The following is a 14,873-nucleotide window of genomic DNA, read 5'->3' on the forward strand; positions in this document are numbered from 1 at the left end:
AGTCGTTCTCTGGAATTGGGGTTGTAATTACTATCAGACTCTCAAAGTCCTTAATCTCTTGAATTATGATTAGAATAATTTAATTTTAAAGAACAGCCACCACAAAAGCAGACTTACTTTGAGATCATGCTGAGGTTAAATACAGATTTAAAATAAAAGCAAGAAATAGTTTAATAGCTAGATTCTGTTTTCAAAATCAATTATTTGTAAGCTATGACAGAAAACACTGGCATCTAACAATGCCTTGGAAAAAACAGTTCATCTTTAAAAATAAAGCATATACATAAACCCAAATAGGAAATAAAACAGTTATCTAATAAGCATGTGTCCTATTCTCTGTACAAAACACCTGAGACATTGGTGTCTCATATTTGAGAGAAATCAAATAAATATGTGTGTGTGTGTGTATGTGTGTGTGTTCTCGTTTTTGTGACATATCAGGACACAACTCTGTATAATGGCATGGGTATGACACAGGTATTACAAGGAGAGGGTGACTTATGAGGACATAACCCATGTCCCCATTTTTCAAAACACATAAATCATACAGAATGAGTTTTTGTGAGAAAGTAAAACTGCACAAAATTTCCTGTGAGGGTTAGGGTTAGGTGTAGGGTTGGTGTAGGGCCATAGAATATACAGTTTGTACAGTATAAAACCCATTACGCCTATGGGATGAACACACTTAACACAAAAACAAACGTGTGTGTGAAAATTCAAATGTAACCACCTTTGTCTTAACATTTTCATACTGTAATTTAATTACAAATTTTTCTCAGTAATTATTATATAACTGATTACAGTTACATTTATTTGGAAATTCAATTATGTAATTCCAAAGCCCAAAGTGAAAATGACTAACACCAAGCTGTTAATTATTAATCAGGAAAAAAAGCCAAATGTAAGCAAAAGCACTATTTAAAAAGTCATTTCCCTCTCAGAAAACCATCAAAAACAGGATGACGTTTTTGTCAGAATATGGGACATTTGATTCAGGATGGTTGTGTGGAGTGATGAATCACAGTAAAAGAGTCGATATCGGTGTTTTAGAAATATAATGCTGAAAGCATCTTCTCCACAGTGAAGACTTGAGGAGCCCATTAAAGAAGAACATTAAAAGACCACTAAATATTTTGCCATTTTTGGCTTGGCTCACTTTTCTGCCGTAGAGTGTATGTGTCAGCAGATTTTTTATTTAGGGGATTAATCATCAAATTATCATCCCTTACTCACCCTCGTTGTTTCAAACATGTAGTTTCATTCTTCTGCTCGAGACAAAGAAGAGATTTTATGGTATTTAGGGTCCAGAAACTACATGGTAACCCATATTCTTCAAAATATCTGCTTTTCTGTTCAGCAGGATAGAAATTCAGAAATTAATATAGGTGTAGAACAACAAATAATAACAGAATTTAAATTTTTGGGTGAACGGTCCCTTTAAGCCAATTTAATGCTGTTCAATCACAATTTCCAAAGCATTCACTCATGTTAATATATCCTAACCACATAAAAAACAGTCTAGATGTACCATATCGACTGGAGGCAATGTTTGAGTATAATAATAATAACAGACTCCATGAAATGGTTAACAGGGTATTTTTAATCTTTGTCAAATCAATTTAGCATATGAACAGCAATCTGATTCCCTGTTTGGCACGTCATATTCTTAGAAATGTTATAAAGCTGCATTAAAATGTTACATAATTACAAGAAGTCCTTTTGTAATTGAAATTGATCAAAGCACCTGGTAATTGTCAAATATACAGAACATGATGAGAGCTCCATCTGCACAGGTTTTTAACACTGGATGACAAATGTAGACCAGAAACTACTTGCATACAGACACAGAGGATGAGTACAGAAAGACAGAAGTGCATCCCCAGAAACAAACACTGAACCGCTGAGACTTCACTGCGATGTACCTTAATGAGTGTGTGTCTTAAGGCTGAAACCAGGTCATGTGTCAGTAAACGCAGTGATGTCAGTGTGCTGGTCAGGAATTAAAGCTGTGTTAGTGTTCCTCACTGAGAAGATCTATATACAGCAACACAGAGCAAGTCTCAGATAACTAGCGCTGTCCTGGTGTGATGACGACACATATTAAATAACAGAAGACTCTGGGAGGTCCAGATATTGCTTCCTGTCAGTGTCTGTAAAGGTTGCATTCAATTGTCAGAAATATATTGAAAATATAGTTTCAGTTGTTTTGTAATTCCTGTTTCATACTTATGATCAAATGAGCTACAAACAAATGAAAAGGTTGATGAAAAATTACTTAGATTGAGCATCAATCAATCAATCCTACATAGAAATGGTTAAGACCTTTGTTCTGTTTTAATAATGTGAAATGTTTTCCCATGTACATTCATTGGTCACAACACAAATAATGTGTTTCAAAGTGTACAGAGCAAATATGAAAACTCTACAGGGACATAATTGCAGTAAATGGAAATGTTCTGAACTAATAATAATAATAATAAAGAGGATAACATGAGTACAAGAGGGTGAAAGTGGTTTTTGAAGAGGCTTCACTCAGAACGTCAGCAAAGAAAACCCAAAACCACAAACATTCACAAGAAGAGCCAAACAAATGATGCTTTTAAAACCAAATAATATAAGAGATCGGTCTTATTGATTTGCATTCAGATCAAGCTATTTACAGTGTTTCTGTGAGAGTCTGATGGCTGATGCTGGAGGGGACGTTTCTGGATCCCCTCAGGGTTTGAGCTGGTCAGTGTGCAGACTCAGCCGCTCGGTGTCCTACATCTCACTAGGTGTGACAAACACCATCTTATGAAGATTCCCCTTCAGCTTTCCTGCCTGCAGAAAAACAACCAAGAGCAGACAAAAGCTGGGACATATATAGTATTAAGTGAAAATATTGATTTATAGAGTATTGTGACAACTGATGTGTGTGAATATTAGACACTTTTTGAAAAAGTTGGTCGGTGACACTTTAAAATAGGAAACACTTCTTCACAATTAACTCCCGACTTTTCTCTCAATGAATTCCTAATTTGCTGTTTATTACTAGTTATTAAGGTAGTTGCTGACTTTAGGTATTGAGTAGGATTAGGGATATAGAATATGCTATAATAAGTACTAATAAATAGTTAAAACAGAGAGGCTCAAAATCATTTTCCAGAACATTCTCCTTCACCATTCCTGGCTGGTGGAACGATCTTCCCATCCCTGTCTGGAATGCTGAAACCCTGACAATTTTTAAGCGATAGCTTATTATTTTTCTAGCTTTTACTTATTTGAACAATGTCTAAAACTTGGTATTACAAGCACTTCCTGTGTCTGTTTTCCTCTTTAAGAATAATCGCTTTATGTATTACAAATTGTAAGTTGCTTTGGATAAAGGCGTCTGCAAAATAACTAAGTGCTCTTACATAGTCAACGCGAGAAACGTGATCAAGCAATGCGTGTATGCAATACACCGCTCACGCAACAGGGGGTAGTAGAGTCGGGTAATATTAGTAGAGTCGGGTCGCGTGATATTCAGATCACAATGGCAACTGAAGAGGAGTGTATGCTGTTGCTGATGATCCATCGTATAAATGTGGATGAATACGTCTAAGTTCGCATATTTTTTCCTCTTCGCCCGCCATTGTATTCAAACTTTCTTCTTCTGTAAACACAATATACTTGAATTAATGTACAATACTTGCAATGTCGCCCCCTACCGACAACGCATAGTATTGCGTGCATCGGCGCGTCGTGTATCAAAAACTAGGACGACACATTTGGCTACGCACCGATGCATAATGGCGGCCAATTTTGTGAAGGTCATGTCTTACGTGTGCAGAGAGCACTGAGGCTGTGTAGTGATCCTCCAGATGAGAAGAACGCCCAGATGCCCATCGTCAGTGTAATGAAGTACACAGGAGGCAGACTGCCCTCATACAGCGGATTCAGCAGCGACTGACACAAGGGAAGACAGAAAATGTCAGATTTTTGGTTTTTAAGACTAGTAGTAGAAGACTAAGTGATGTATCCCATTATAAAACTGGAGACCAAACTGGATCTAGACTGGACACATTTAATATTTGAGACGTGTGCCAATAAAAGATGCAAACAAGGCCAAAGTCTGAGCTATAAAAAAGCAATCACTGAGCAATAACATTTCCTGGGGAAAGTTTCTGTACACAAATAACCCGAGCTGTGCATATGAAAGCGAAACGCAGACACACTCCTGTAGCATCACGATGATTTCTGTGCTGCTCTGGTAATGTGAAGCTCTCCTACTGCATCCAGATGAAACATTAGACATCTGAGTAAGCCTTTCTAAAACAGTGCTAACATGTAATAACAGAGTGTGTATCAGATGAAGCTATGAAGATCTCAAATTAATTTCTTTACCAAGGTTATGTACACTAGATTTCAAAAGTTTGGGATCAGTAAGATTCTGAAAGAAGCCTTTTCTGCTCACCAAGGCTGCGTTTGTTTAATCAAAATTACAGTAAAAACAGTAACATTATGAAAATTATTACAATTTAGACTGATTTTCTATTTTAATATAATTTAAAATCTAACGACACAAAGCTGATTCCTCCAGCAGCAAGTATAACCCCCCATGCATAAGCAAAAACACATATAAAGTGAAGTGGATTCACAAAGTGAAACCTGAATCTGAAATGAATTGAACCTGTAAGGTCAACGTCACTTCTCATCAGAGACATGTTGACATGTGAAAGATGGATGTGTCCATGTAAAGCTCACCAGGCCGGCGAATAACAAGTGTAGAGAGACGACTGCAGCGATGACCCACCATTGGCTCTTCTCACAGCCCTCGAAGAACACCACACCCCAAAACGTGTGCAGCAGCGTCAGCGCCAGCGTCATCAGCGCTGCAATCAAACACACAAGCCTCAGCATCACTGCTGCTCAGCTCCTGTAACACCTCACCTAGAGTCTTCATTAGGATTCAACTAAATATTTTAGAGCTTGGCATATCTACAAAACTGTCCTTTTACTAGAAAAATGTCCATGGAGTTATAAGATTTTACCAGAAATCACTTTAAATAGTTTAAAATATGAAAGCCACTTTAAGTCATTTTGAGGCCACCATTCAATTTTTTACAAAATAAAAAAAGCATCCAGCTTTGAACAACATGAAAGAGAGTAAATGACAGAATTTTTGATGTTCATTTGTATCCTTTTAATAAATAGTTATTTTTTTAACTTTTTGGACTAATGAATTTCCATGACTTCCCCATCGCTCCAGGACTTTTACATTATTTTACAATTATATATATGATTTATTTATTTTTCCTCCAAAAGTACTGCACTCTCAAATAGCAAGTCCTACATTAGATATCAGAAATTTCATAATTAAAACAATTCCAATGACTTTTCAGTTCTGGAAACCACAACTTTACATTTTCCTGATATTTCCAGGTTTCTCATAACTGTGAGAACCCTGTTGTTATGAACAGTAAAAAAAAAAACTATATAGCAGTGTAGTAAAACAGGTGCATCTCAATAAAGAAGGATGTAAAAGTTCATTTATTTTAGTAATTCAACACAAATTGTGAAACTCGTGTATTAAATAAGTTCAGTGCACACAGATTGAAGTAGTTTAAGTCTTTGGTTCTTTTAATTGTGATGATTTTGGCTCACATTTAACAAAAACCCACCAATTCACTCTCTCAACAAATTAGAATACTTCATAAGACCAATAATATTTAAAAAACATTGTGAATTGTTGGCCTTCTGTAAGGTATGTTTATTAACTCTACATGTACTCAATACTTGGTAGGGGCTCCTTTTGCTTTAAACACTGCCTCAGTTCGGCGTGGCATGGAGGTGATCAGTCTGTGGCACTGATGAGGTGGTCTGGAAGCCCAGGTTTCTTTGACAGTATCCTTCAGCTCATCTGCATTTTTTGGTCTCTTGTTTCTAACTTTCCTCTTGACAATAATCCATAGATAGTTTTCTGGCCAGTCAAGCACACCAACACCATGGTCATTTAACCAACTTTTGGTGCTTTTGGCAGTGTGGGCAGGTGCCAAATCCTGCTGGAAAATGAAATCATCATCTTCAAAAAGCTGGTCAGCAGAAGGAAGCATGAAGTGCTCAAATTTCTTGGTAAACGGGTGCAGTGACTTTGTTTTAAAAAAACACAATGGACCAACACCAGCAGATGACATTGCATCCCAAATCATCACAGACTGTAGAAACTTAACACTGGACTTCAAGCAACTTGGGCTATGATCTTCTCCACCCTTCCTCCTGACTCTAGGACCTTGGTTTGCAAATGAAATACAAAACTTGCTCTCATCTGAAAAGAGGACTCAGGACCACTGGGGAACAGTCCAGTTCTTCTTCTCTGTCCAGTTAAGATGCTTCTGATGTTGTCTGTGGTTCAGTAAATCTCGACACGTCTGTGTGTGTTTGCTCTTGATGCCTTGACCCCAGCCTCAGTTCATTCCTTGTGAAGTTCACTCAAATACTTTATCGATTTTGCTTGACAATCCTCATAAGGCTGTGTTTCTCTTTGGTTGTGCATCTTTTTCTTCCACACTTTTTCCTTCCACTCAACTTTCTGTTAACATGCTTGGATACAGCACTCTGTGAACAGCTTCTTTGCCAATGAATGTTTGTGGCTTACCCTCCTTGTGAAGGGGTCAATGATTGTCTTCTGGACAACTGTCAGATCAGTCTTCTCCATGATTGTGTAACCTAGTGAACCAAACTGAGAGACCATGTTGAAGGCACATGAAACCTTTGCAGGTGTTTTGAATTGATTATCTGATTGGTATGACATCATATTCTAATTTGTTGATTTAGCAAATAGGTGGGTTTTTGTTAAATGTGAGCCAAAATCATCACAATTAAAAGAACCAAAGACAGAAACTACTTCAGTCTGTGTGCACTGAATTCATTTAATACACGTTTTACAACTGGAGTTGAATTATTGAAATAAATGAACTTTTTATGACATTCTAATTTATTGAGATTCAGTTGTATATAAGAATATAAAAATTAAAGAAAAATAACAGAAGAGACTGGACACCAAAATTAAACAGACAAATTTTGAAATGTTGTTCTTGTTTTCATTCTTAATGTTTATCTACATACATGTTAAATTATATAAGCTGTTAAATAAATAAAAATAAATAAAAATGACAAATGTTGCCTTGTCAACAAGCTGAAATGACAGTTTGAATTAGTTTTTTTATCTTTATTTTGTTGTTGATATTTTATTACCGTTTACGTTATTTCATAGACCTAAAATGTTTTGTTTTTGTTAACTATAATAACTGTGGGTGACAGAAGGAGGTTTCAGCACATGATGGTCAAATTTTAAATTTGGCAGGACTGGTTTTGTGTCATTTGTCATGTGATTTGTCATATGCTGACATAAAAACAGCACATTTAAAGGTTTAAGATGTTGGAAATTGTCCTGATGGCCCATTGAGGCTTTGCAGGAGCTCACCTGCTGTAATGAAGTAATACTGTGAGTCTCCAAAGATGCCGACCGTCCCGGGCCCCAGAGAGTCAGACAGGATGTTGATCATTGAGAACGCTCCACTCATGATCCCAAAGCCCAGCCCAGCCACTGCACAAAACACACACAGACATCTGACTGAACCTGCGATCTCGAGTGCAACGTGAAACCCAGTAACATGAAGCTGCTTTCAGCCGAGCACAAACCGGGACAGGAACAGAGTTTACCGTAAGCCATCTGTCGCACCGAAATAGCTGAACCGTCATCATCACTGATGGCTGCCAGACCCTCGGTGGCCTTCCTGATGATCAACAAGAGTTCAGAATGAGTCACAGCTCCCTTACAACAACTGACACCAATTCATGACTGAACACATGGGCCTTCATCGGCACAGACTGAAAGAAGCAAAACCAAATCCAAAACCATCTATTCTGCACAGGAAAAATTATGTTTTCATGCATTTTTTTGGGACTATCTTGCTTCCATCACGTGACTAATGAAAAAAAAAACACTTAAATACACATTAAGTGTATATTCATTTGCATCTGTAGATTTCAGCTACAATACACGGTCTGTTCACATATCATCCATCCGTTTTATATCACATTTCATGCCTAAAAACAGCGGAAATGTATAATTTTGTTGACTCTTGATAGAATTTTAAACTCTAATGTGTCAAATAAATATAACAAGAATTTTGTTTGTTCTGGAAAAGTATGCAATTGAACGCCCATTTAATTAGGCACTGCCTCAGTTGTGTGTATATAAACATTTAAGATAACTTTCTAATGGAAAACAGCTTGTACATGTACGTTTGGCCCCGAGGACTTCTTATCATGTACGTGCTGCCATAAAGAGCCTCACCTGAGTAGTCTGTAGTAGGCGAAGCGAAACACTTCCTGGAGCAAGACCGAAAAGAAAACCCCAAAAATCAGCAGCCCCTTCTGAAGGGTGAGATCCTGGGAGTTACTGGCCTTGATAGCGATGAACCACACCAGAGAGGACAGGAGCAGAGACAGCAGCCAGAAGAACGCCCTAAAACACACACAAGCACCATCTGCTGACATCTAAAGGACTTCATGAATGAACACTCAAAGAGAAATGTCATGTCTCTCTCTTACACAACAGTGGAGTCACCAGGGTAATAACTGGTGGTGTGTTGACCCTGAATAATTCATGTTGTAATGAAAACACGGTTTTGTTAATCGTATCGTGTGTGTATGTTTGATTAATGTGTCTGATCACGTGACTCACCCTGCGATCAGAATGATGACTCTTAACGGGTCTCTGGCGATGGTGAACACAAACAGGGCGAAAGCTGGACCGAAAGCTATAAAAGCACAGCCAAAAAACACTGCCAGAGTCATCCTGATGAGACTGTCCCGTCAGATAATGAGCAACAGAAACACGTCAAACCCACAACACTGCTGTGAAAGCGAACACGAACAACGCTAGGAGATAATACACACACATTTACTTAATTCTCCACAAGACAGAGACAGTTTAAACCTGATGTTCTCATGTGCAGAAGAATCACAGTATTCTCATATACAGACAAATAAAGGACCGATCCGTCAAAGCTAATCAATCCGATTATATTCGCGCGGTTTGTGTCGTTCTTCTGTGAGCGCTTTGTTTGGTAACATTTTCAAACTTAATCGTCAGTTTCTCTTCCCCGAATAAAACACGCGATACTTCCGAGGGCTTTTGTTTTAAATGATTAGCTTTGCGCTTCCGGGTTTACGTGCGTGACCGCGCGCTCCCGGATTTTTTTTTTTTTTAGCGACAAATGAAGTTGCAACTGTCATTGTTGTCAATCATGTAAATAAAATTTGCCTGTTGTAATTATTTATTTGCCAAAAAAATCCCACTGTAATGTGCAGTCCCTCACTGATGATGTCTGCAGCAAACATAAAAATATGAGAAAGACATCAGAGCATAAAATTGTCAGTGTAATTCACTTAAATTCAGACATAATATCTTGTTTAACATAATACAAATGAATGTGTCAACCACACCAGACACAAGGACAGTTGTAACAAAATGGCTCCTTTTGCCATTAATTGTGAAAAATAATAATATGTAGGTTTATTTATTTAGGACTATTTGCTTGCTTGCTTTCTAGACAAATGAAGTCATACCATGAGAAAAAATCCAATGTTTATTCTGGTGAGTATTTGTAAAGAACAGCAACCATTTACCCCAATCTGCAGCTGTGAGTGGTGCAATGATAACTCTATAATAGCTACAAAGATTTCTCTCTATGTTTTGGTCAATTAAGTCTATCATCATAGTCTCATAAAATTAGTTTATTTTTATTTATTTCTGATTATTGCTTCAAAAATGAAAAAGGCACATTTCTTTTTTCTTTCATTTGTTGTTACTAACTGTGGTCATTTAAATCCTAGAAATGGAAACTAAATGGTATTTTGTGATGTCACTGGAACAGAACTGAGTCATTGACGAGCCACAGAGAGAAAGAGTACAAGCCCTGATTATTTAATGTCAAGTCAAGTCACCTTTATTTATATAGCGCTTTAAACAAAATACACTGCGTCAAAGCAACTGAACAACATTCATTAGTAAAACAGAATGTTTTGTATCAGACAGAAATACAGGATATGAGGAAGATTCAGACGCAAATAACTGAGCCAGTAAAACAGATTACTGCTGTACTTTTTTTAAACATAAGGGCCTGGTTTCACAGACAGGGCTTAGATTAATCCAAGATTAGGCTATAGTTCAGTTAGGACAGTTAAGTATCTTTTATAAACATGCCTTAGAAAATAACATTACAGGTGTGCATCAGACAAATCAGTGGCTCTAATATATTTTAAGATCAGTCAGAGCAAGTTTCTTTAATTTAAAACAGCACAGACATCCATTTTTTTAGAGGCCTTTTTTGCTTTTGTAAATAAAAGAAAAAGAAAACAGAATACAAAAACTTTTTTTAAGAAAACTAGCAGCAAATTAATATAGTGCAAGTCTAAAAATTATATTCTTTTTTAAAGAACAGGATTAGAATAGAGAGTGCTAGAGTTAGAGGGTCAAATAAAGATGGAAGAGATGTGTTTTTAGCCGATTCTTGAAGACTGATTTGGGCAGTTCATTCCACCAGGAGGGAACATTTCATTTTAAAGTCTGTGAAAGTGATTTTGTGCTTCTTAGGAATGGCACAATAAAACGAAGTTCACTTGCAGAACGCAAGCTTCTAGAGGGCACATAAGTCTGAAATAATGAATTTAGGTTAAGGGGTGCAGAGCCAGTGGTAGTTTTGTAGGGAAACATCAATGCCTTGAATTTTATGCGAGCAGCTATTGGAAGCCAGTGCAAATTGATAAACAGAGGTGTGACATGTATTCTTTTTGGCTCATTAAAAATTAATCTTGCTGTCGCGTTCTGGATTAATTGTTAAGGTTTGATAGAACTGGCTGGAAGACCTGCCAAGAGGGCATTGCAATAGTCCAGCCTGGACAGAACAAGAGCTTGAACAAGGAGTTGGGCAGCATGTTCAGAAAGAAAGGGCTTGATCTTCTTGATGTTGAATAAAGCAAATCTGCAGGATCGGACAGTTTTAGCAATGTGGTCTGAGAAAGTCAGCTGATCATCAATCATAACTCCAAGGCTTCTAGCTGTTTTTGAAGGAGTTATGGTTGATGTGCCTGACTGGATGGTGAACTTGTGATGAAGCGATGGGTTTGCTGGAATCACAAGCAGTTTTGTCTTGGCAAGGTTGAGTTGAAGGTGATGATCCTTCATCCAGTAAGAAATGTCTGTTAGACAAGCTGAGATGTGAGCAGCTACCGTCAGGATGGAATGAGAGGTAGAGTTGAGTGTCATCAGCATAGCAGTGGTATGTTGCGAATCAGCTCAAAGGGGAATATGAATAATCAATCATAACTAGTTATGATTAATTATAAATATTTAGATCCACTGTATTTACTTGACCTCTCAGTGTCAACTGTCAGTCAATTCTAAGAACATTAATTTCCTGGTTAAGGAAAATAACTTTCTTACTCTACAATTCTACTCAGAGCATAGTAAAATCTGCACGATTAGGGACTTCAGTTGCATGAGCAAACAATTAACAACCTCAAGTGTGTGATACAAATAAGACTTTATTAACTACATAAACACTTAAACTAGTTCAACACACACACACACACACACACACACACACACACCTGCATACAGTTGGCATAGGAAGAGGGGTTAAAGCTTAAGCAGTAAAGAGAAGAGAAATAAAAACATGAAGCTATCATACAATTTGATATTCAGCCTGAAGGAAACATCAGTTGCTTAGTTCAAACACACCTTTGTAAAAGGTGCATATGATACTTAAATGTATCAATTAATAAGACTAAGTTTGATACTTGCACGTCTCGCTTGTTTGAAAAAGAGTCCTGATGCACTTTGCGGCTCCAGTTGGTCTCTGCTGAAGTGAGTTGATGAGAAAGACCAGTTTGAATCAGAGAACACTGATGAATGAAAAGTCAAGCCCGAAAGGCCCGGTGCAAGCTAAGCATGGTTTTTAAGGCTCTTAGCCAGTGTTGGGTATAGTTACTTTGGAAAGTAGTTAGTTAAGTTACAACGTTACCATCAATTAAAAGTAATCAGTTATGATACAGCGTTACCTATTCATAAAAGTAACGCGTTAGAGTACTCATGCGTTACCAAAAATTAAAAGCAGTTTGCAGCGGCTCACACATGACAGACACAGCCCCCGGCCCCTTTAAATGCACCTAGAAGTCGTGACTCCCGACAATGAATAACGTCAGTCATCCGACTAAATTAACACTGCAGGATAACAATAACAGTAAAGACAGTCAGCAATCGGCTATTCCACATGGCGTTTTATTTATTTATTATCACAGAACATATTATTAATCAAAATTCGCACCTAACGTTACCCAGTCGGGTAGCCTAGGCTACTGTATATTATGAGCACCACAAGATAACTCCTGATTTTTCTTTAACTTTAAATAATGCAGTTATCAAAGTACAAGTATGCTTACTTGTAAACACAACCTTAAACAGGCTTGCAGATTTAAATCCATTTAGAAATGATGAACAACCAGCCAGCCAATGATCTAACAGAAATTAACAGCTGCCTGTCAAACAAAAATGATAACAAACCGACCGAATTAAATCCTTCACTGCCACACAGGCACATGACAAATCGCTTAATAGCCGAACTAATTATTATTAAAGTGTCACTCACAGTCACAAGCCTAAATTCGCTGTAACACAGTCCTCTTACATTTACTCTTCGAAGTAGTGATTAAAACGTAGCAGAAGCAGATTTTCGAAACGTTTGTCCGACAGTCGATTTCTTTTTCGTTGACAAATTGAAAATAATGTGCGTACTTGCATAAACCAAACGCTGTCCTCTCTGCTATCTTGCCGGGAGTTCGAAAAAAAACCCCACACACACACAGGGTCAGGCGCAGGGCACAGACGCATCACAGCCATTGACTTCACGATCACAGAGCTTCGGCTCCGCTGATACTGTACATCCGCAGGTGGCACAGTAGACCTAGGACTACTGTCTGACAAAAAGCAGGCTGCAGTCGGGATTTTCCTTTCCTTAAAATAACGGACTACTTTTTTTAAAAAAATAACGAAGTTACTGATTACTTACGCACGAAACTAACGCGTTAAGTTACACATTTCAGGAAAAAAGTAATTAGAGTACTCTAACGCGTTACTTTGTAACGCGTTACCCACAACACTGCTCTTAGCTGAGCATCTTCTCCTGGAATTCCTGAATCTAAAAAAATAAAACGCCCTGATCTGGTGATCAGTGATCTATATAGGGTGACGTTGTCACAACCTCAGGATTTGAGTGAGCCAACGAGGAATGGTACCTTTTAGAGGGAAGTTTTACAACTCTTTGTTTCTAGTATATCATAGTACTGAGACTGCTCTCCTTAGAGTTACAAATGACCTGCTCTTATCATCTGATCGTGGTTGTATCTCTCTACTAGTTTTATTGGATCTTAGTGCTGCGTTTGACACAATTGACCACAACATTCTTTTGCATAGACTTGAACACTTTGTTGGCATTGATGGAAGTGCATTAGCATGGTTTAAATCATACTTATATGACCGCCATCAGTTCGTAGCAGTGAATGAAGAGGTAGCATATTGATCACAAGTAAAGTATGGAGTACCTCAAGGCTCAGTACTAGGGCCGCTACTCTTCACACTTAACATGTTACCCTTAGGAGATATCATCAGGAAACATGGTGTTAGCTTACTGTTATGCTGATGACTAGGCTCTATATTTCTTCTCGGCCTGGTGAAACACACCAATTTGAAAAACTAATGGAATGTGTAGTCGATATAAAAAACTGGATGACAAGTAATTTCTTACTGCTAAATTCTGAAAAACAGAGGTGTTAATTATAGGACCTAAAAACTCTGCTTGTAAAAACCTAGAACACTGTCTAAGACTTGATGGTTGCTCCGTCAATTCTTCGTCATCAGTTAGGAAACTAGGTGTGCTATTTGATAGCAATCTTTCCTTAGAAAGCCACTTTTCTAGCATTTGTAAAACTGCATTTTTCCATCTCAAAAATATATTTAAATTACAGCCTATGCTCTCAAAGTCAAATGCAGAAATGTTAATCCATGCATTTATGACCTCAAGGTTAGGTTATTGTAATGCTTTATTGGGTGGTTGTTCTGCACGCTTAGTAAACAAACTACAGCTAGTCCAAAATGCAGCAGCAAGAGTTCTTACTAGAACCAGGAAGTATGACCATATTAGCCCGGTCCTGTCCACACTGCACTGGCTCACTATCAAACATCGTATAGATTTTAAAATATTGCTTATTACTTATAAAACCCTGAATGGTTTAGCACCTCAGTATTTGAATGAGCTCCTTTTACATTATACTCCTCTACGTCCGCTACATTCTCAAAACTCAGGCAATTTGATAATACCTAGAATATCAAAATCAACTGCGGGCGGCAGATCCTTTTCCTATTTGGCGCCTAAACTCTGGAATAACCTACCTAACATTGTTCGGGAGGCAGACACACTCTTGCAGTTTAAATCTAGATTAAAGACCCATCTCTTTAACCTGGCATACACATAACATACTGATATGCTTTTAATATCCAAATCCGTTAAAGGATTTTTAGGCTGCATTAATTAGGTAAACCGGAACCGGGAACACTTCCCATAACACACGATGTACTTGCTACATGATTAGAAGAATGCCATCTACGCTAATATCAGTCTGTTTCTCTCTTATTCCGAGGTCACCGTAGCCACCAGATCCAGTCTGTATCCAGATCAGAGGGTCACAGCAGTCACCCGGATCCAGTACGTTTCCAGACCAGAGGAACAATTGCAGGAGAAATGGCTTTAAGGAGATGGAATCTGTTTTGATCCAGGTCTCTGTCAGGG

At 37.8% G+C, this 14,873-nt stretch overlaps 1 protein-coding gene across 1 annotated transcript; it reads right to left on the reverse strand.

Moving 5' to 3' along the window:
• Positions 1 to 1,577: 1,577 nt before the first annotated feature.
• LOC113053986 (gamma-secretase subunit Aph-1b-like) lies at positions 1,578 to 9,178 on the reverse strand. The gene is made up of 7 exons (XM_026219172.1): positions 8,711 to 9,178; positions 8,321 to 8,491; positions 7,684 to 7,757; positions 7,445 to 7,567; positions 4,726 to 4,853; positions 3,804 to 3,927; positions 1,578 to 2,820 (listed from the first exon to the last, which is right to left on the reverse strand). The coding sequence occupies exons 1-7, from the start codon at positions 8,821 to 8,823 to the stop codon at positions 2,792 to 2,794; spliced, it is 762 nt and encodes a 253-aa protein (XP_026074957.1). The 5' UTR covers positions 8,824 to 9,178; the 3' UTR covers positions 1,578 to 2,791.
• Positions 9,179 to 14,873: the final 5,695 nt, after the last annotated feature.

This window comes from Carassius auratus, chromosome 35 (genome assembly GCF_003368295.1).
Source record: "Carassius auratus strain Wakin chromosome 35, ASM336829v1, whole genome shotgun sequence".
In the NCBI taxonomy this organism is placed as follows: domain Eukaryota; kingdom Metazoa; phylum Chordata; class Actinopteri; order Cypriniformes; family Cyprinidae; genus Carassius; species Carassius auratus.